The sequence below is a fragment of the Perognathus longimembris genome, chromosome 10 (assembly GCF_023159225.1).
Source record: "Perognathus longimembris pacificus isolate PPM17 chromosome 10, ASM2315922v1, whole genome shotgun sequence".
Classification (NCBI taxonomy): domain Eukaryota; kingdom Metazoa; phylum Chordata; class Mammalia; order Rodentia; family Heteromyidae; genus Perognathus; species Perognathus longimembris.
Genome location: NC_063170.1, coordinates 2,837,608 through 2,858,810, shown reverse-complemented (window position 1 = coordinate 2,858,810; position 21,203 = coordinate 2,837,608). Strand labels below are relative to the sequence as shown.

General features: G+C 62.3%; 2 protein-coding genes and 1 pseudogene across 3 annotated transcripts; 2 read left to right on the top strand and 1 right to left on the bottom strand.

Annotated features, from left to right (window-relative positions):
* Positions 1–176: 176 nt before the first annotated feature.
* Positions 177–10,342, top strand: Dnaaf1 (dynein axonemal assembly factor 1). Its single transcript, XM_048355553.1, has 13 exons — positions 177–224; positions 969–1,029; positions 3,022–3,157; positions 3,960–4,051; positions 4,658–4,879; positions 5,015–5,181; positions 6,382–6,503; positions 6,744–6,910; positions 8,669–8,827; positions 8,863–8,987; positions 9,102–9,161; positions 9,583–9,919; positions 10,254–10,342. The coding sequence occupies exons 1-13, from the start codon at positions 177–179 to the stop codon at positions 10,340–10,342; spliced, it is 1,785 nt and encodes a 594-aa protein (XP_048211510.1).
* Taf1c (TATA-box binding protein associated factor, RNA polymerase I subunit C) lies at positions 10,137–17,289 on the bottom strand. Of its 2 annotated transcripts, XM_048355028.1 has the most exons (14): positions 16,864–17,289; positions 16,389–16,470; positions 16,183–16,280; positions 15,990–16,079; positions 15,833–15,906; positions 15,058–15,296; positions 14,869–14,985; positions 14,652–14,769; positions 14,505–14,576; positions 13,594–13,729; positions 13,356–13,499; positions 12,318–12,492; positions 12,103–12,240; positions 10,137–11,549 (listed from the first exon to the last, which is right to left on the bottom strand). In XM_048355028.1, the coding sequence occupies exons 1-14, from the start codon at positions 16,999–17,001 to the stop codon at positions 10,702–10,704; spliced, it is 2,469 nt and encodes an 822-aa protein (XP_048210985.1). In that variant the 5' UTR covers positions 17,002–17,289; the 3' UTR covers positions 10,137–10,701. The 2 variants fall into 2 exon arrangements, with proteins under 2 accessions (XP_048210985.1, XP_048210986.1); XM_048355029.1 differs by lacking the exon at positions 16,389–16,470 and having other exon boundaries at positions 16,864–16,925.
* A 1,055-nt stretch (positions 17,290–18,344) lies between these two features.
* LOC125358431 lies at positions 18,345–20,603 on the top strand (annotated as a pseudogene).
* The last annotated feature ends 600 nt before the right edge of the window (positions 20,604–21,203 follow it).

Genomic DNA, 21,203 nt, shown 5'->3' with positions numbered 1-21,203 from the left:
GCCACGCCCCCAGCCCGCCTGACCGCGTGCGCGTGCGCGGCCGTTCCCCTGGCGACCGGGGAAGCGTTGGGCTGCCAACGAGCGGGCGCCCGGTCGGAGAGGAGAGGGGGCCCCTGGGCCGGGCTGCAGACCACCGCGGCGACTGCTGCGGGGCGCTGGGCGTTAGACGCGTGGACATGCACCCCGAGGCCGCGGAGCCCGCCGCGGACGGCGCTCAGGAGCCCGTGGAGGGGCCCGGCGACGAGGGGCCCAGAGTGGAGCAGCCCCGCATGGAGGGGCCCTGCATGGAGGCGCCCGGCGAGGAGGAGCCCGGCGAGAAGCAGACCTGCATGGAGGCGCCCGGCCTGGAAGGGCCCAGAGTGGAGCAGCCCCGGATGGAGGGGCCCTGCATGGGGGCGCCCGGCGAGGAGGAGCCCGGCGAGAAGCAGACCTGCATGGAGGCGCCCGGCCTGGAAGGGCCCAGAGTGGAGCAGCCCCGCATGGAGGGGCCCTGCATGGAGGCGCCCGGCGAGGAGGAGCCCAGAGTGGAGCAGCCCCGCATGGAGGCGCCCAGCGACGAGGGGCCCCGCATGGAGGGGCCCGGCGAGGAGCAGCCCTGCATGGAGGCGCCCGGCGAGGAGGGGCCCCGGGATGAGGGGCTCAGAGTAGAGCAGCCCCGCATGGAGGCGCCCGGCGACGAGGGGCCCCGCATGGAGGGGCCCGGCGAGGAGCAGCCCCGCATGGAGGCGCCCGGCGACGAGGGGCCCCAGGATGAGGGGCCCAGAGTGGAGCAGCCCCGGATGGAGGGGCCCTGCATGGAGGCGCCCGGCGAGGAGGAGCCCCAAGCCCAGGTCTCTCCCACGGAAGGGCCCAGAACGGCCAGGCCCCGAGTGGAAGAGCCTGGTGTGGAGACGCAGGGCGTGGAGGTCCCCCACGTGGAGGGGCCCAGAGTGCATGAGCCTGGCGTGCACAAGCCCCGAGTGGACAAGCCCCGAGTGGAAGAGTCGGCAGGCGACCACCCGGATGCCGGCCAAGGGGTCCGCAAGGAAGGTGCTGACCGCAGGCCCAGGGACGGGGCGGGGGGAGAGGGGGCGAATCTTCACCGCCAGTAACAGACAGAATGGTCACAGCGCCCAACACGTGGAGGAGCCGTGCCAAGCGCCTCCACCTTACACCAGCCATCTCCACTAGGCCCTCCTCTCCCCATTTCATGCACACCAGGAAGACAAGACTTAGAGACGTGGCTCCAAACCAACCGTCCTCAGCTAGTCCATGACAGAACAGAGACTCAGGCCTGGGTAGTCAGCCGGGGGTCAGGCAGGGCCCAATCCCTCACCCTCCTCCCTGCCAGCGTTGGTTGTAAGTGTACAGCTAAACTGCTCACCGCCTAAGGGGAAAGGATTTCTTTCCTAGCTTAAGCGGACTCGTAGACAGGCTATCCTTGTGGAATCAGAAGTCTCTCTCCCAGTCCAGTGTCTGGCATATAATAGACTGAGCAAGGATTTGGTCACCCTTCATCCCAAGGTTTCTGAGATGGACTTAAAGATAGGCTCCTGCTTCTCCCAGGAGGCTGGGGGCCCTATGGAAATGTTTCTAATGATTAGATACAAACACTATTTGTGTTTCTTTTTTTTACTCAGTCAGCAAAGTATGACTGGAGGGCCAACTGCTCAGGCAAACTGAGGAGCTGGGGGCAATTGATGTCTGAAAGTCACCGGCTTGCTTGAGAATGATTGCTGTTGGGTTCACATCACTACTGCACCAAAATGTTGGCCTGGAACTTGAAGTCTATAAGACTCAGTCTTGTCGTCTGTCCGTTAGCAGAGATCACTGTAGGGCTATATGGAGACAATTGTAAATGAAGTCTCTATCCAGATGCTGGTGACACTCACACTGTAATCATCCCAGCCAGCCAGGAGGCTGTGATCCAAGGGCGTCACTGCTCAGGGCCTAGGCAAAAACATCCTCAAGATAGGCAAAAACGTCCTTAAGACTCTGTCTCCAAATACCCAGCAAAATGCTAGGCTGTGTGGCACGGGTGGAAGCAAGCCAGCTATGAGCGACCATGTCTAGCAAGCAAGAAGTTCTTAGTTCAAACCCTAGTACTCCCCTCCTCCCCACACACATAAAGTTTCTAGCATATACTGGGCCACGAATAGTAGCTCTCGTTATCAATGTAATCCATCAGTCTCACACTGAGCACCCTCATTGCTGTGTGACTGAGCATCGGAGGCAGTTAGGGAACAAGGTCATGTGATACTGCTCAGTCTCATGACCCTACATCACACCACCCGTAAAATCACATGCATTTTGTTGGGCATCAGTGGCTCACACCCATAACCCTAGCTACGTAGGAGGCTGAGATCTAAGGATATCCCAGTTAGAAGCCAGCCCAGACAGGGAAATCTATGAGACTCTATCTCCAGTTAATCACAGAAAACTCTAGAAGTGATGCTGTGACTTCAGTGGTAGAGTACTAGTCTTAAGCAAAAAGGAGCCTCAGGCAAGGATAATGCCCAGACCCAAAGTTCAAGCCCCAGGACAGGCAAAATAAATAAATAAATAAATAAAACAGAGAACGTTATAACAAACACCCATGGGTTGCTACAGAGAGCTGAAGTTGATGAACATTTTGGCTGTGTTTTGGTTAAGAAAAATAAAACATTTCACCTAGAGTTGAGGTTCCCGTCTTCACCCTTTCCTACTCCCATTCCCTTTCTTAGGCAGATTTTGCATGGCTTTGTTTTCTCTCACCGCTCAGTACTCTAGTGTCCTAAGCAACATAGCACTGGCTTGCATTTTTAAAAATCCATATCAAAGGGAGCTTGTGTTTCTGATGAAGCTTGTTTGTGCGGTCCATGTATATTTCTGAAAACAGTTCATATATTGATTGCTAGCCTCTGCTGATGTTTTAAAAATGGCTCTCTGTTTAAGCATTTCTAGTGCTCCCTGCTAAAAGTGGACACTTAACAACCAAATTGAAAAATGGGGGGAACCTTCTACTTCTTGATCTCCATAAAGAGAATCTCCTTGATTTTACAGATATTAGTGATCCTAAGGAAATAGGCGTGGGACCTTCTGATACCGTGTTCCAAAGCCAGAACCAGCACAGCGGTGACAGCGGCTCCGACAGTCACCTCACACACACAACAGACGACAGGGACGATCGGGGGCCCAGGTCTGTGGCACGCTGGGCATTCTTTGAGTGGGTGGGGGGGGCCAGACGAGGGGACGGGGGCGTCCAGACGCTTGCGGGTTCCGGGGTGGACTCAAGTCTGTGGGATCACTCACCACCTTGTGAACTTGCAAATATCACCTCTGCCGAGGGCAGCATCAGCATTTTTGGTAGGACACACCAGCAGCTTTTAAGAATGCTGAAGGTAGCAACTGCGGGTGAGGCTCTGAAAACATACAAAAAAAGGCAAAAGTGAAGAGGAGGAGGAGGAATTAAAATAGATGCCCAACATATCGGAGGGTGAAGAGCTTTGGACGCAAAGGGACCGAGTGCTGGGCGCTGGTGGCTCATATCTCTAATCCTAGCTACTCAGGAGGCCGAGACTGAGGACAGGGGTTCTAAGCCAGCCCAGCAGGAAACGCTGTGAGACTCTCATCTCCAGTTAACCAGGAAAAAGACAGAAGTGGAGCTCGCGCTCAACTGGTAGAAAGCCAGAACTGAGCAGAAAAGGCCAACTGAGAGCAGGAGGCCCTGAGTTCAAGTCCTAGTACTTGCACAAAATACATAAATGAATGGATACAGTAAAAAGCCTGAAATGTATTTCACAGCTGGTAAGCTGAAATCCTTCTTTTAATTGTCAGTATAAAGGTGAGGCACAGAGGCGTTCCGGTTACACAAGTCAAGTAAAGAGTACATTTCTTTTTGGACGGTGCCATCCCCTTCCCTCCCCCTCTCCCATTTTTCCCTCCCTCCCACCTGCCCAAGTTGAAATAAAGTGTGTGTTTTATGTTTTCCACCTGAACAGAATGACTAAACATTTCCTGCAAAAACTCTGCAAACAGCACAAGCTCTACCTGACGCCTGCGTTGAATGACACTCTGTATTTGCACTTTAAAGGTGAGGCCCCGGGAAGGAGGTTCTCCCTAGGGAGGCAAAGGGTTCATTACCTGCAGAGGTCATCTTTTGTGCTTGCCTTATATTGAAGTCAAAACTGCAGAGTACAGTGGCCATTTATACAAAAACACTCTTTTAGCCAGGCCTGCTAACTGCTCAGGAGGCTGAGATCGGAGGATCACAGTTCAAAGCCAGCTTGAGAAGGAAAGTCCGTGAGACTCTTTATCTCGTGAAACTAGAGCACGAGCCTTGAGAGAAAAAGCTCAGGAACAATGCCCCAGGTCCTGAATTCAAGCCCCAGTACTAGCAATGTGAGAGTGTGTGTATGTGAGTGTGTGTATTTATATGTGTATGCAGACATGTGTATACGTGGAAAAATGCCTAACGAGCATTCATATAGGAGTCCCTTGCTGTCTAGCTAAATAAAAAGGAAGCACACGAGGATAACTTAGGTTTGATCCCTAAGGACACAGGAGTTTTCAAAGCAGAAGGGCCCCGCTTGCTAACCCCTGACCTGGCCGGGTAGGAGTTCAACAGCGGAATCCCGGCGGTGCGGGAGCAGTCCCCCTCCCCGGGCAGAAGCTCAGCCGCCCACCGCCCCCTCCCCAGGCTTTGACCGCATTGAGAACCTGGAGGAGTACACAGGCCTGCGTTGCCTCTGGCTGGAGTGTAACGGGATCCGGAAAATCGAGAACCTGCACGCCCAAACCGAGCTGCGCTGCCTTTTCCTGCAAGTGAACTTGCTCCGTAAGATCGAGAACCTGGAGCCGCTGCAGAAGCTGGACGCGCTCAACCTCAGCAACAATTACATCAAGACCATCGAAAACCTCTGTAAGAGCAGCGGCAGGCTGCCCTCCCCACTCCCGGCTCTCCTCTCCGGGGGGGGGGGGCGGTGGGGAGGGGCGGCTCAGGCTTCACAGGGGAAGTCCCTCCCTGCCCTGGCTCACTCCCCGTCCTCCCTCCCAGCCTGCCTCCCTGTGCTGAACACACTGCAGATGGCCCACAACCACCTGGAGACGGTGGATGACATTCGCCACCTAAAGGACTGCGCGAGACTTTGTGTCCTTGACCTTTCGCACAACAGGCTGAGTGACCCCGAGATCCTGAGTGTCCTCGAGACCATGCCCAACTTGGTAAACGGCACAAAATCACCTTAAAAAAAATTTTTTTTGTACTAGTTCTAGGTCTTGAACTCAGGGCTTGGGAACTGTCCATCAGCTTTTCTACTCAAGCCTGGCACTCTACCCATTGAGCCACAGCTCCACTTCCTGCTTTGGGGTGGTTAATTGGAGATAAGAGTCTTAGAGATGTTCCTGCCTCGGTTGGCATCAAACATCAATCCTCAGATCTCAGCCTCCTGAGTAGCTAGGATGACAGGCGTGAGCCGCCAGCTCCGGCTCTATACACTTCTTCATGCAGAAGGGGAGCTTACAGCATTTGAGAATGGTCCACCGCTGGACTGTCGTCCAGGGCATCTGCAAGCCCAGAGAGAAGGGCCCTGTCCCGGGGAGGCTCACGGGAAATAAGGGCTGCATCTCCCTCCTTTCTCCGCCATCACTACGTATCCGTGTCCATAAGCTTCCTTGAAGGCACCCTGACTGGACAGGAGAGAGAGCATCTGTTACACCAAGATGCCGGGCAGCAAGAGGGATTGGGCAGCAAATGAGTCCCAGCTGCACTTGGCAAAGCCTCGGGGAATGTTTTCCAAATACTGCCCTGGAAGGACACGGGGTGCAGCTGGAAAGTTCCAGGGAGGGCCACCCTGCCCAGTAAACTGCACCAAAAGCAGTGGAAAGCATTGCTCCGATTCATGCACTTGGATGTGAAACTCACACCTCCATTTTGCTCAAGAAACTATTTTGTTGAGTTATTCTGAGGGGTAGAGTGCATGGAAAACAATTGTTTATTCTTAAAGTATTGGCTTTGGGGCCTGGTATGAAGGTGTACCCCTCTGATCCCAGCTACACAGGAGGCAAAGGCAGGAGGGCTCACAGTCTGAGACCAGCCCTGGGCAAAAGCACAAGACGCTGTCTGAAAACATAATGGAAGCAAAAAGGGCTGGGGGTGTGGTTCAAGGGGTAGAGCACCTGTCCCTGTGAGACCCTGCATTCAAACCCTAATGCCACCACTCAGCATCACATAAATAGAAAAAGCCAGAAGTGGGCTGTGGCTCAAGTGGCAGAGTGCTAGCCTTGAGCAAAAAGAAGCCAGGGACAGTGCTCAGGCCCTGAGTCCAAGTCCCAGGACTGGCAAAAAACAAAACAAAACCAAAAAAAACTACTCAACCCCCCCCCCCCCCCAAAGCATTAGCTTGGCGGTTTGTCTCTCCACAGCGTGTGCTGAATTTGATGGGAAACACAGTGATCAGACAGATCCCTTACTACCGCAGGACGGTCACCGTCCGGCTGAAGCACCTGACGTACCTGGATGACAGGCCAGTGTTTCCCAAGGACAGGTGAGAGGAGAGAAGCCTTGGGGTGGTGTTTTGAATACTGACTAGTTGAGCACACTTAGCATTAGACTTCAAAAATGCTTTTGAGCACTGGGTGCCTGTTGCACACACCTGTAAATGCTAGCAACTCTGGAGGCTGAGATCTGAGGACCCCGGTTCAAACTTGGCTTTGGGGGTGGGGGAGGGGGAAATGAACAAGTCTGCGGAGACAGTCCGTGCTTGGCGATTGCTCCTCCTCCACAGGGCTTGCGCCGAGGCCTGGGCCCGCGGCGGGCTCGCTGCCGAGAAGGAGGAAAGGCTGCAGTGGGAGACTAGGGAGCGGAAGAAGATCCTGGACAGCCTGGAGGCCTTGGCCATGATCAAGCACCGGGCTGAGGAGCGGAGAAGGGACAAGGAAGGCCAGGAGAGAGGTGCGTGCCCCGGGTGGACACCCCCGAGGTGTGGGTGAAGCCCCCAGCCTGTCATCTCTGGGGTCCATCTCCAACAGCCATGTGTAACTTCAAACCACTCTTAGAGCTGGGTATGTTGGCTCACGCCTGTAAACCCCGTTACTCAGAAGGTCAAATGTGGGAGAGATCGGGGTTCAAGGCCAGTCTAGGCAAAAAGTGAAGAGACCTGCATGGCAATCAGAAACCTAGAATGTGGCGCATGCCTATGGTCCCAGCCATGTGGGTGGCCACACATAGCAAGAGCAGCACGAGCCTGAGGACAGTGCCCAGTGCCCGCTGGACCTTCATAAGAAAGAACCCACCTTTCAGCTGGGCGTGGTGGTGCGCACTTGTAATCCCAGCCACTGGTGAGGCGGAGGCAGGGGAATCAAGAGTTCAAGGCCAGCCTGGGTTACAAAAGGAAACACCATCGGTGAAGATCAGAAACAAGGGATCTGGGCTGGGGATATAGCCTAGTGGCAAGAGTGCCTGCCTCGGATACACGAGGCCCTAGGTTCGATTCCCCAGCACCACATATACAGAAAACGGCCAGAAGCGGCGCTGTGGCTCAAGTGGCAGAGTGCTAGCCTTGAGCAAAAAAGAAGCCAGGGACGGTGCTCGGGCCCTGAGTCCAAGGCCCAGGACTGGCCAAAAAAAAAAAAAAAAAGAAAAGAAACAAGGGATCTACCGTTCCTTGCCCCACATACAATAGCAGTGGAACAAGAGTTCCTCCACCTCGGCCATTTCCTTCCTCGCAGCGTTCATTCCCACACCATGACCGTAGCAAAGACAGTTCACGTTTGAAAATGGCAAAATTGCATTGCTTTCATCCTACTTGAATGACCATACCATGAATAGTTTCCATAGAGACATTTTCCTACGGTATAGACAATTATACGTATGAACTAGATAAATAAACATAAACGTATATAAATATATATTAGGTTTTGGGGAAAATGTTTCTCCTTTTCAGAGAAGCCAAAAGAACGGTGAAAGTGACTCTTTCACATTCATTCTGATGGGGTGGCCCACAGCACCTTGTCATACACTTTGCTCCCCAGCCATTTGTGTTTTTCTCCCAGGCAGGCTCTGGCTCTGAGCGCTGGGATTACGGGGGGGCGGGGGGGGGGGGGCGGGGGACGGGGACATGCCGCCATGCCGGGCCTTGCCGCTTCTGTGGCACTTCCTAACGTTCTGGCGGTGGGGGTCTGGAGGGCCCTTCTTGTGGTGGCCCAGCGGCCTTGGCTCGGTGCGGAGGGAAGCACACAGCCGGCGCGGGCGCTTACTGTACCTGACAACACCCCCCCCCCCGCCAGGCACTCGCTCGGTGCACCTGACACCCCCCCATGCGCCCCCTGTACCTGACCCCCCCTGCATCCCCTGTACCTGATCCCCCCTATGCACCCCCTGTACCTACCTGAACCCCTGCCCCGTGCGCCCCCTGTACCTGACCCCCCCCGCACGCCATGTACCTGACCCTCCCCCCGTGTCCCCTCTGTACCTGAACCCCCCGTGCACCCCCTGTACCTGACCCCCCGTGCGCCCCCTGTACCTGACCCCCCCGTGCGCCCCCTGTACCTGAACCCCCCCGTGCGCCCCCTGTACCTGAACCCCCTGTGCGCCCCCTGTACCTGAACCCCCCCTGTGTGCCCCCTGTACCTGACCGCCCCCCCGTGCGCCCCTGGGCACTTGCTGCACCTGACCCCTACCCCCCCCCCCCCGCACCCCTGGCCCTGGCAGGCCGCCCCAGTGCAGGGGACGGGGAAGGGCCGCGAGGGCCCCCCACGGAGGGAGAGAGACAGCGGAAGATGGAAAGCTTTGAGGCCCGGGAGGAGCTGCCCGAGCAGGAGCCGGCGGGGAGCCGGCCAGCCCCGGCCCCGGGGGGAGCTGCGCCCCAAGGTAAGGCCTGGAGTCCCGAGCCCCAGGCGGTCTAGGGGGGAAGCAAGCCGGGAGCACTGACCCACCCCACCCCGGTCCCCCAGAGTCCGCGCCCGCGGTGCCCGCCGCCGACGGCGCCTCGGCCGAGACCCCGGAGGCCCAGGAGAAGCTCTTCGTGGACGTACGTGCGGGGCTAGGGTGGGACGCACCCGAGGGGGGTCCTGCAGGCCGCCGGGGCTGGCGAGCCCGCCCCCTCCCCCACCCCACCCCGACGCATGCGCACGGGCTCTTCCAGGACCTGCCCGACTTGGAAGACGTGGACGGCGCAGAAGCATCTCCGGAGGAGCAGGTGGAGGCCGCCGGCGCTCGGCCGTGACACTCAGCCCGTGACCTGGGCTCTGGGCACCCACACAGCCCGCCTCCTTCTCTTGGAGAGGAGGCCTCCTGGCAGCTCAAGCCGCCCACCTGAGAGGGCGGGGCCGCGGCCATTGGCTTCCTCGCTCCCATCTGACTGCTGACTCCACTGCGCTCGCACCCGAGCAGTGGGGGGGGGGCATTTTCCCGCCGTGGTCCTTGGCTAGAATTGCATGTAGACCGGGTGGAAGCAGGCGTAGGGGGCCAGGGCACAGCCACAGCGGGCAGGCTGCGGAGGAGACACCTCTGGAGCCTACCCCATGCACACAGGAGTCTGTGATGGGGCAGGGGGCGGGGCAGGTCACCCGGGGTGACCTGTGACTCAGAGCTTGCTCACACAGGTTTTTCTTTGGCCCCGACAGCAATCTTGCTTTCCAAAAATCGAGGCCATCTCCGGCGCGAGCGATGACAGCAAGCCCGAGCTGGACCCCACGTACACGGGCGGCCTGACCGGCATCTTCACACTCTCGAAGAGCCCCTCCAGGGAGACTGGGCAGCCCTTCGCAGGCATATTTAAGGAAGTGACAAGCGACCAGATCCAAAGTCAGACCACCACCACCACCACCTCAGGGCCGCTCATTCAGGAGCTCGGTGACCCCGGGCCCTCGGGCCAACCACCCCCTTCCTGCAGGGCAGACCCCGCACCCACCCCTTCCAAAGAGGCCAGGGACAGCCACCCGCCTGCAGCCTCCCCACCAGGTAAGCTGCCTGCTGGCTGCCTGTTTTGAGCCATCCACCCTGGAACAGGACCAGGGGTGAACGCCAGCCCGGGGCTCAGTCCCAGGCCCGTGGCCCAGCGGCCCCTTGCAGGGTGTATCCTGTTGTCTGGCCCTGCCCTGTGGTCACACAGAGCCCAGCAAGACTAGGGGCTAAAAGACAGGCTTCCACTTATCTGTGGCCCTTCCATCCCGGGGCACGGCAAGGGCAGCGGGCCGAGTGTCTACTGCCCTGGAGAACGGGGGACCCGCAGGCAGGAAGCCGCGTGACACCACCAATGGGACACTGAGTGGCCTTCTCTTCTTCTTGTCTTTAGGTGACAGAACGGAAAGGCACGAGGCATGGTCTGTGGCCAAGCTCAGCGCAGGGACAGGCCGAGAGGACATTGAGTTTGGCTTGGACTGAACCCCTCACCATCAAACTGGCAGGGACAGCGAGTGGGTGCGGGCTACCCTTCCTCCCGAAGGGCGGCCACGGAGCCCATTTTGAGAGGGCTGTGAGGGGTCCCCGGGCACCGCCCCTTCCTGTGTGGGACCCCAGGTTCCCTGTACACAGACACGTGGCTAATGCAGTCAGGTGATGTGATTATAAACGTGTTGTTGGCACAGTGCAGACTGCTTGCTGTTCCTTCTAGGTGGGGACCCACACATCCTGCAGGGGGCCCTGCAGAATCGGGGTGTCACAGCAGGTCCCAGGGGACGGCACTGCACGCAAACCAAGCAGATGCTCCCCCCGCTCCCACCCGACTCCAGCCGACGGGGCCCTCAGAAGCCCATGCGCGGCTTCTTCCGGGAGGGCTGGGAGCCGGGGAGGCTGGGTGTGGGCTTGGAGGCGGGCGCGGTGGCCCGCTCGGGGCTGGCCTGAGCCGGCAGCCCGGCCGCGCGGTCCTGGAGGGGCTGCCGCCGCTCTGAGGGGACTCCGGACGCCCGGGAGGGCGGTGTTCCTGGGGGCTGGGACCTGGCCCCTGGGGGGCTCTGGCCGGGGCCAGGGCTGCCGGGGTCGTCTAGGGCGTCCATGCAACTGGTCTGCGAGAAGGTGCTGGACAGCTGAGTCCGGCGCTTGGAGCGCCTGGCCTGCTTCCTGGGCCCCGAGGCCTGGTCCTGCTGTCTCCCCCACCCGGCGGCGCCCCGGCCGGCCCAGGCTTCCCCCAGCCGCTCAGTGAGCTCGTCCCGAGGGCCCGGCTCGGGGGCGGGGGGCGGCTCTGCCGCAGGGAGGGGGGGGCCCAGGTCCCCGCGCTGCAGGAGCCGCCCCTCCGCCATGGCCGTCCGGAGCCGCTCTGCCGTCCTCCCGGAGCCCTGCTGCAGTTCCAGGCGGCCCAGGAGCTGGCGGTGCGAGAAGGTGGGTGCGGTCCACAGAGGGGGTGCAGGGGGAACCTGCAGCAGCGCCTCCAGCCATCGGCGGCAGTGGGCAGCGGCCTGCGAGTCCCAGGATGGCGCGGCCGCGCTGGCAGGAGGGCGGCGGGGCCCGGGGCCACCCGGAGCCCCCGCATCGCTGAGGCTGGGGGCCGCCTGCAGGCAGAGGCGCTGGTGGAACACGTCCCCTGCGGCCGAGAGCTGGAAGACGCACAGGACCGGCGCGGAGGAGGCATGGGGGGCCAGGGTGGCCGACAGGCCTGGGGAGAGACGTGGATGACGGGCCGGGCCGGCCCTCGAGCTGCCCTCCCCACAGAGGCTGAGCCCTCGGTCCCGCCCTCCCCCCAGAGGCTGAGCCCTGGAGCTGCCCTCCCCCCAGAGGCTGAGCCCTCAAGCTGCCCTCCCCAGAGGCTGAGCCCTGGAGCTGCCCTCCCCACAGAGGCTGAGCCCCCGGCCCCCGCCCTCCCCACAGAGGCTGAGCCCTCGAGCTGCCCTCCCCACAGAGGCTGAGCCCCCGGCCCCGCCCTCCCCACAGAGGCTGAACCCTCGAGCTGCCCTCCCCACAGAGGCTGAGCCCCCGGCCCCGCCCTCCCCACAGAGGCTGAGCCCTCGAGCTGCCCTCCCCCCAGAGGCTGAGCCCTGGAGCTGCCCTCCCCACAGAGGCTGAGCCCTCGAGCTGCCCTCCCCCAAGAGGCTGAGCCCCCCCACCCCGCCCTCCCCCAAGAGGCTGAGCGCCCCACCCCGCCCTCCCCCCCAGAGGCTGAGCCCCCCGCCCCGCCCTCCCCCCAGTTGCTGACCCCCCCCCCCAAATACCTATGGTCGGAGCTTGTAGCCGCTCTTGCAGCTGTTGCTGGCTCTTGGGATCCAGCAGGGGAAAGGCAGAGAGGGAGTCGGAGCTGGAGGGCAGGGACTGGGGGGGTGCTGCCAGCCGGGGTGGGGAGGCCCCATCTCCTGGAGGAGGGACAGACAGCTAGGCCCAGGCACCCCAGCCCCGCCAGCTCACTGTGCCTCCCGCCAGCCCAGCTCACCTGCGATGTGCAGCAGCTGCAGCTGCCCCCCCTGGCCCCCCAGAAGCAGAGGCTGGGGGCAGCTGGGGCCAGGAGGAGGCAGCAGGCGGGCCAGCAGGGGCGGGGAGGCCAGGCCGTGGTCCCATTTCAGCACTGGCACCAGGGGGAGGCGCTCGTCCACCAGGTAGAGGGAGAACTGGGCGGGAAGGAAGCAGGAGGGAGGCATGGCTGTCACCTGGAGGCAGCGCGCTGAGGCCTCCAGTGTGCGGGAGCCCGGGAGCAGCGCCCCCCGCAGCCTGCCGCGGGCATAACCGGGGAGCTTCTCAGAGAACTGCAGCCAAACGTCCTCACCCAGACACCTGACCCCCAGCCCAACCCGCGTGTCGCACATCTAACATCCAGGACCCCTGCACGAGAGGACAGGCACGTGACTCCACGGGACGCCCCGCTCCGCAGATGCCCGGCCCGACGCCTCCCTCTCTACAGGACGCCCCGCTCCGCAGATGCCCGGCCCGACGCCTCCCTCTCTACAGGACGCCCCGCTCCGCAGATGCCCGGCCCGACGCCTCCCTCTCTACAGGACGCCCCGCTCCGCAGATGCCCGGCCCGACGCCTCCCTCTCTACAGGACGCCCCGCTCCGCAGATGCCCGCCCGACGCCTCCCTCTCTACAGGACGCCCCGCTCCGCAGATGCCCGGCCCGACGCCTCCCTCTCTACAGGACGCCCCGCTCCGCAGATGCCCGGCCCGACGCCTCCCTCTCTACAGGACGCCCCGCTCTGCAGATGCCCGGCCCGACGCCTCCCTCTCTACAGGACGCCCCGCTCCGCAGATGCCCGGCCCGACGCCTCCCTCTCTACAGGACGCCCCGCTCTGCAGATGCCCGGCCCGACGCCTCCCTCTCTACAGGACGCCCCGCTCTGCAGATGCCCGGACCGACGCCTTCCTCGCCTGCTCCGCCCAGCCCACCGTGCTGCCGGCTGGCGTGGCACCGAGGAGAGGCCCCCAGCGGAGCCCCTCGAGGAGCTGGGTCTCCGAGGACACGGGGTGGTCTGCTCACCTGGGTGCAGATGAGGTGCAGCGTGGGCGGGAGACGTGTGGCGGCCGCCGGGCCCGGGTACTGGACGAGCAGCACGCGCTCCCCTTTCTGGCAGGAAGCCTCTGCTCCCCCTCGGAAAAGCATCAGCCCACAGCCCGGGGGCGCCTGGGGGGACACAGCGTCAGAGCCCTGCTCCCCGCCGCCGCCGTGGGGGGTCAGGCCCCGCTCCCCACGCTGTCACGGGGGGCGGCGTCTCCACCTGCGTGTCGATCATCTTCACACCGGTGCGGTCACCCACGGTGAGCACCCGAGGGTGGGCCGTGAAGTCTGCCCAGCGCCAGGGAGAAAGGTCCCGAAACACGAGGGTGTCGGAGTCCTTGTAGATCTGCTGCAGCCTAGGGGAGGGGGCAGACGGGGGCGCGTGGGGACGGGCCCTGGGGGAGCGCGGGGCGGGGGGCGCGTGGGGACGGGCCCCGGGGGAGCAGAGGGCGGCGGGCGCGTGGGGACGGGCCCCGGGGGAGCAGAGGGCGGCGGGCGCGTGGGGACGGGCCCCGGGGGAGCAGAGGGCGGCGGGCGCGTGGGGACGGGCCCCGGGGGAGCGCGGGGCGGCGGGCGCGTGGGGACGGCCCCGGGGGAGCAGAGGGCGGCGGGCGCGTGGGGACGGGCCCCGGGGGAACGCGGGGCGGCGGGCGCGTGGGGACGGGCCCCGGGGGAGCAGAGGGCGGCGGGCGCGTGGGGACGGGCCCCGGGGGAGCAGAGGGCGGCGGGCGCGTGGGGACGGGCCCCGGGGGAGCGCGGGGCGGCGGGCGCGTGGGGACGGGCCCCGGGGGAGCGCGGGCGCGTGGGGACGGGCCCCGGGGGAGCAGAGGGCAGGGGGCGCGTGGGGACGGGCCCCGGGGGAGCAGAGGGCGTGGGCGCGTGGGGACGGGCCCCGGGGGAGCAGAGGGCGGCGGGCGCGTGGGGACGGGCCCCGGGGGAGCGCGGGGCGGCGGGCGCGTGGGGACGGGCCCCAGGGGAGCAGAGGGCGGGGGGCGCGTGGGGACGGGCCCCGGGGGAGCAGAGGGCGGGGGGCGCGTGGGGACGGGCCCCGGGGGAGCAGAGGGCGGCGGGCGCGTGGGGACGGGCCCCGGGGGAGCGCGGGGCGGGGGGCGCGTGGGGACGGGGCCTTACCCGTCGTGGGGCGTCCACAGACACACGGCTCCGGAGCGGCTGCACACGGCCAGCTCCCCCGGCAGGTGGGGGCTGTGGGCACAGGAAGGCAGTGAGGCGGGGGGAAGGGTGCTGGCCATCTCCTGGCCACCCGCCCGAGGCCCTCACCTGAGGCTGACCCCGGTGGCGCCCTTCTCCACCCGGAGCACCTGCAGAGGGGCCGGCCGGCCCTGCCCGCCCGCCTTCCACACGGCGCAGTGGTAGTCAGAGCGGACGGCCAGAAGCGCTGTGGGGGGAGGGGGGAGACCGAGGTCAGGAGGGAAGGGGTGGGGTGTCTAGTGCCGATCAAGCAGGCAGGGTGGAGGGGAGAGGAGCCGGGCCTTACCTTCTCCCTGGACGGTGCGGGTGACAACCTGGCGCACGGGGCCCCGGAGCTGGATGCATCCGGGGTCCCCCAGGACCTGAGGGTCGCCGGTGGATGTCAGGCTGACCTCCTGGAGCTCTGAGCCTCTGGCTAAGGATCACACGGGCTCGCCCCCCTGGCCCTTCCCCTCCGCCCCGGGTGAGAGGATACGCAGCTGGTCCAGGGCGCCTCCGGTGGGGTAGACCAGCTGCCCGGTGCCCGCGGTCCTGCCGGGCAGCCAGGCCAGGGCGCCCCCGGTGAAGGCCTCGTCCAGCAGCAGCTGCTCCCAGCGCAGGGCCAGCTCCTCGCGCAGCAGACGCCCCAGCAGGCTCGAGACCGCCCTGCTGAGGACGGGGCCCCCGAGGATGGAGAAGCGGCGCTGCCGGTGGCTGAGGTGAGCCCAGGGACACCTGGCGGCGGGAGAGCAGAGGGTGGCGCGGGCAGCAGTGGACGGGACACGGCCACTCCCAGGAGGCCCGGGCTCGGTGTTTCTATGCACCTACAACTTCTTCCTCTGAGACCAGGGAGCCTACCCACGGGCCCGGCACGGGAAGTCCAGCAAGAGGGACGGGAGAACTCAGCCACCCCAAGTCCCTCCTGGGACTTCTGGTGCCTCAAGAAGGACAGACGCTCCCCTTGGGATGACAGGCCACCTTGTGGGCCCCTGAAAACAGCTTGTGTAGGAGGTAAGCCAGGCAGAGGGGGGCGGATAATTCAACAGGAGACAGAGCTTCCCCTTCACCTTCCTACCCAACACCTGGACGGAGCCCCGGCTGAAACCCAGCAAGTTTCTGTTCTCCGTAAGCTAGGGCGCTGAGCGTTTCTTGTGTAAGGAAACATAGCTCGCGGCTCCACGGGGCGTGGAAGCAAATGTGACGGGAACCCGGGTCACACTGCGGCCCCTTCCACATCCCCACCACCGGGCCCTTCCTCCCTGGCCACTTGCCCCCAGGGCTGGTGTCCGCTGAGGTCCCGGAGCAGGTTCTTGACATTGACGACCGTCACCTTCTTGGAGCGGCTCTGCACGGGAAGGCCTCGTCAGGATCCCACGCCCCGGGCCTCCGCGCGAGGGGACCTCTCCCCGGCCACCGCGGTCCGCTCACCCGGCTTCCCTCCAGCTTGAAGTTCTCCAGCATCAGCCTCCCCAGGGGCGCGAAGGCCATGTCCCCATGGTCCCACAGGAAGTGGCTGAGCTGCAGGGGGAGGGGGGCACAGGAAGTGGCCGAGCTGCAGGGGGAGGGGGGTGGGTGCCAGGTCACTGCGCGAGCCCGCGGCGCGGACCAAGGGACCGCTCACCTGCTCAGTGACGTCCAGCACAGCCTGGGGCTGCCTCCGGTAGTGGTACGCGCACCGGAAGAGGAGGTCACGTGCTGTCACCCCGGGGTCCCAGGGATCTACGGAAGGCAGAATGAGGGGAGAGCCTGGGAAGGCACAGGGTGGGGGCAGGAAGCTGAGTGGCAGTGGGTGTCTGGGGCCTCGGGCAGGGGGAGGCGGGCCTTTACCGGGACTGGGGGGCAGCAGGGGGACGGGTCCCGGCAGCGCTGGCTCCCACAGCAGGTCCTGGGCCGGGCACGGCGCCCCACGCTGAGGAAACAACCAGTCCATCCCCCGCCGTCACGCCTGCGCCGCCCTCGCAGCACCCCACCTAGCTGGCTCAAGTGCTACGGGCGTTTTGCTGGCGGCAACTGATGCACGGCGGGGGGGGGGGGGACTGTCACTCGTCCCGGGGGACAGGGCTGGGCACATGTTTGCGGCTGCCACAGAGTGAGCAACCCACGTGTCTACCAGCCGGTAAGTGGATGCCAGTGACATCCATACAGCGGAACATTACTCAGTCACAAACAGGAATCGAGTCCTGAGGGAGCGAGCGCCTGAGGGAGAGGCTGACAGGCAGAGCGGGGCCTGGTTTCTGCCCAGTCACCCGGGGTGGCCACCCACGCCCCCGGGGATGAGCCGGGGCCCCGTGGCCCCTCTCACCTGGGAGCCGGGCAGCGGGGGCTCTGGGAGGGTCAGGGCGTCTCTCCAGCTACACATGAACGACAAGTCGGGGCCGTCACTCATGCCGAGGGGACCAGTTGTGAAGAGGGCCGGGCGGAGGGGGCTGGGGAAGTCCATCCTGGAAAGCAAGCACCTCACGTCAAAGGGCCTCCTCAGGGGCAGGCACGACCTGAGCACGGCTCCCAGGGGGCCGAGGAGGGCACCGTGCCCAGAGGCGTCCACGCGGAGGGAGGAAGACCAGCGGATGGACAGCCCATCCGCTGGCGTGGCACGGGTGAGCTGGCCTGCGGCGGAGGGAGGGGGCAGGGCGGCCAGGAGCAGCGCCGTAGGGGGGATGGGCGCAGTCTGAAGCGGAGAGGGAGGTGGCCCCGCGCACGCTCGCCTGGAAAGACGCTTGCACACACAGGGACCGGATGCACGCTCGCCTGGAAAGACGCTTGCACACACAGGGACCGGATGCACGCTCACCCGGAAAGACGCTTCCACACACAGGGACGGGATGCACGCTCGCCTGGAAAGACGCTTCCACACACAGGGCCCAGATGCACACTCGCCCGGAAAGACGCTTGCACACACAGGGCCCGGCGACTGTTCAGGAGGCAGCCTCAGGAGGAGTGCGGGAGGTAGGGGATGCCGTCCGCTGGGAGAGGGCGCGCTGCTCCCGCGGCTTCACGCGTGGCTGCTGCGCCCGCCAGTGGCCCTGCCGTATCCACCGGTGCTCGCACCCTCAGGCTTCGCGCCTGCCTGCCTGCCTGCCTGCGGAATAAGACGCTCACTAAGTACAAAGCTCTCCAGATGCAGGAACAACCTGCCGGCTCCACTCCGCAAAAGCGAGTGGCAAAAGCACTTGCCGGACTTGGTGCTACGTGCTCCCAGTCCTGGTGTTTGGGGGAAGTAGGAAGCAGGAAGCGGGAATCCGCTCCAACAGCTGTCATCCCAAAGCCAGATGTGATCCTCGCGTACCACACGGCTGACGGTCGCAAGGCCATCTCTCAGCTAACCTGGCCCTCGCACCCCGACGGCCTTCTGTCAGCCTAGGTTATGCCTCTGCACACCCACTGGCCCTTCCACACTACCCAGAGCCCACCACACCACGCCAGTGCGCGCTCCTCGGCCCTTCCTGGAATGCTCAGATCTTCGCTAGCCGTGAGCTTGCTGAGGACGGGGGCAACACTCATCTGTTCCTGAGTCCCCGGGGCCTGGCCTCCACCCCTTTCTTTCCCCAAAGGGAGGGAGCAGCGACGGGCAAGGACGAAGACACGGCGTTCCCAGCACCGACGGCGGCCACTTGGGGGAGGGGGCGCCTCCCAGCGACCGCTGCATCCCCGGCTCACCTCGGTGACCTGCGCTGGGCCCGTGCACCTCCCCTCGGCACTCGGGGGGAGCCCCGGCGCTCGCCTGGGGGCCTGAGGGGGCCTCCGCCGGCCCCCAGCCCCACCTGCGCCCGACCCCGGGCCGCGATGATCCGCGGCCACTCGGGGACGAAGCCGTCCTCCCCGCCCAACGGAGGCGGCCCACGCGGGGCCGCGGTCCCCACGGCGCAGGCGGCCGGCCCCGGGGCGCGCGCGCCGGACCCTCCCGGACAAAGCCGGGCACCAACGGCCACGCCGCCCGGGCTCCCCGCGCGCCCGCGGCCCTCCCGGGGTCCCGAGGGGGCGGAGCCGGCCGGCGTCGCGAGCTTACCGCCGCAGCGGCCCCCGCGGGAGCCTCGCCGGCCGCGAGCTACCGGCCCGCGAGCGGGGACCGAGGGGAGGCCGCCCCCCACGCGCCGCCGAGGCAGCCTCCCGAGCGGCGCCGCGGCTCCTTCCGGGCCTGGCCGGAAGTGCTCCCGGGGCGACAGGAAGTCCCGCCCCCGGCCCAGCCGCTCACGTGCCGCCCTCGAGCGCCACCTCCCGGGCGCCGCGGGAAGGCCTTCCCCGGCCCGGCCCGGCCCTTCGCAGGTGTCCCCGGCGCCGCCGGCACCTTCGGCCTCCTTCCCACGGAGCTGCTCCTGGGATGGCGCCCAGCGAAAGCAGCAGTCGTCCCGCCGGAGACCCTGGGAGAGTGAAGTAAGGCAGGTTCATGAAGACATCCCGATGGAAGGATGTCTCCGAGGGCTGTCGGTGTCGTTTCTGCACCCTGGTAGGGGCTACACAGATGTGCGCGGTGTCGAAAATCCATCCATGATCCACATACTTTCCTGCAGATCAGTTACGCTCCCGTGAGAAATCCTCCCCAAAGAGAACAGACTGGGGAGGGGGCGTGGAGAATAGGATCTCTGTTCGAAGCCAGTCCAGGCAGAAAAGTTCAAAAGAATCCCCCTTTTCAGCCTTCTCATAGCTGGACACGGTGGCGCATGCCTGTCATTACGAACAACGGGGTGGAAGGCCGAGATTGGGAGGATCAAAGTTCTAGGCCAGCCCAGGGAAGAAAAGTCTGTGCGATCCCATCTCCACAAAGGAAAGCTAGATATGATGGCATGCACCTGTTATCCTAGCTTTGAGAAGCCTCAAGTAGGTAGGAAGTGAGACCCTATCTCAAAAGGAGTGAAAATGAGGTTTGGAGGGGCAGCCTAAATGAGAGGCTTAAGTGGTAGAGAGGAGTGAGGCAAGGAGAAGCGCTTCTGGCTTATGTCATCAAGACTTTGAACGCGCCTTTTCAGCTCTCTGACCAGCACCGTGGCGGTCGGCAAGAACAAGCGCCTTACAAAAGGTGGTAAAAAGGGAGCCAAGAAGAAAGTGGTTGATCCATTTTCTAAGAAAGATTGGTATGATGTGAAAGCACCGGCCATGTTCAACATAAGGAATATTGGGAAAACACTAGTCACGAGGACTCAAGGAACCACAATCGCATCTGATGGCCTCAAGGGTCGGGTGTTTGAAGTGAGCCTCGCTGATGTGCAGAATGATGAAGACGCATTCAGAAAGTTCAAGCTCATTACTGAGGATGTTCAGGGCAAGAACTGTCTGACCAACTTCCATGGCATGGATCTCACCCGAGACAAAATGTGCTCCATGGTCAGAAAGTGGCGGACCATGATTGAAGCTCATGTTGATGTCAAGATTACAGATGGTTATTTGCTTCATCTGTTCTGTGTTGGTTTTACTAAAAAATGCAACAATCAAATCCGCAAGACCTCCTATGCCCAGCATCAGCAGGTGCCAGATCTGGAAGAAGGTGATGGAGATCATGACCAAAGAGGTGCAGACAAATGACTTGAAAGAAGTAGTTAATAGGGCTGGGGATATGGCCTAGTGGCAAGAGTGCTTGCCTCCTATACATGAGGCCCTGGGTTCAATTCCCCAGCACCACATATACAGAAAATGGCCAGAAGTGGCGCCATGGCTCAAGTGGCAGAGTGCTAGCCTTGAGCAAAAAGAAGCCAGGGACAGTGCTCAGGCCCTGAGTCCAAGCCCCAGGACTGGCCAAAAAAAAAAAAAGAAGTAGTTAATAAATTGATTCCAGACAGCATTGGCAAATACATAGAAAAGGCCTGCCAGTCTATTTATCCAGTGCATGATGTCTTTGTTAGAAAAGTAAAAATGCTGAAGAAGCCCAAGTTTGAATTGGGAAAACTCATGGAGCTTCATGGTGAAGGTGGTAGTTCTGGAAAAGCTACTGGGGACGAGACTGGTGCTAAAGCCGAGCGAGCTGATGGATACAAACCACCAGTCCAAGAATCTGTTTAAAATTCAGAGTTTTAATAGTGACAAATAAAAGGCCTATTTGTGAAAAAAAAAGACTTTGAACTCTTAGACTGCAGATTTCTTAGCTGTCCACCTCAGAAGCAGAATGCAAAAGTTCCTCTACAAGGACAAAACATTTTCTGTCTGGGGCAGTCCCTGATGTATCCCAAGTATTGCTAATAGTGAATCAGTAAAAAATGGAAATGGAATGAGATGATTCTCCTGAGGAAATATCAACACATCTACCCAAATTGAAAACTGAAGTCAGACTGTGTCTGGTTTAACTGCCTGCCTGGCCTCTGAGGATGGGCTTGGCCAAATAGGTCATTTGGGGTGCATTTTTCACAAATGGATTGAGCTAAGGCTGCATCCCTACAATTTCACCGAAAATATATTTAAAGGGTGATTATAACATACAAACAGTCAGAAACTACACCTTTTGTAACTAAAGGGGTGATTTTTAAAATGGAGGCTACATAAGTTCTCAAAATTACTTCAGGGTGAAAGCAGTCAAAACAATCAAATAATGATCTGTTTACATATATATATATATATTTTTTTTTTCCAGTCCTGGGGCTTGAACTCAGGGCCCGAGCACTGTTCCTGGCTTCTTTTTGCTCAGGCTAGCACTCTACCACTTGAGCCACAGTGCTA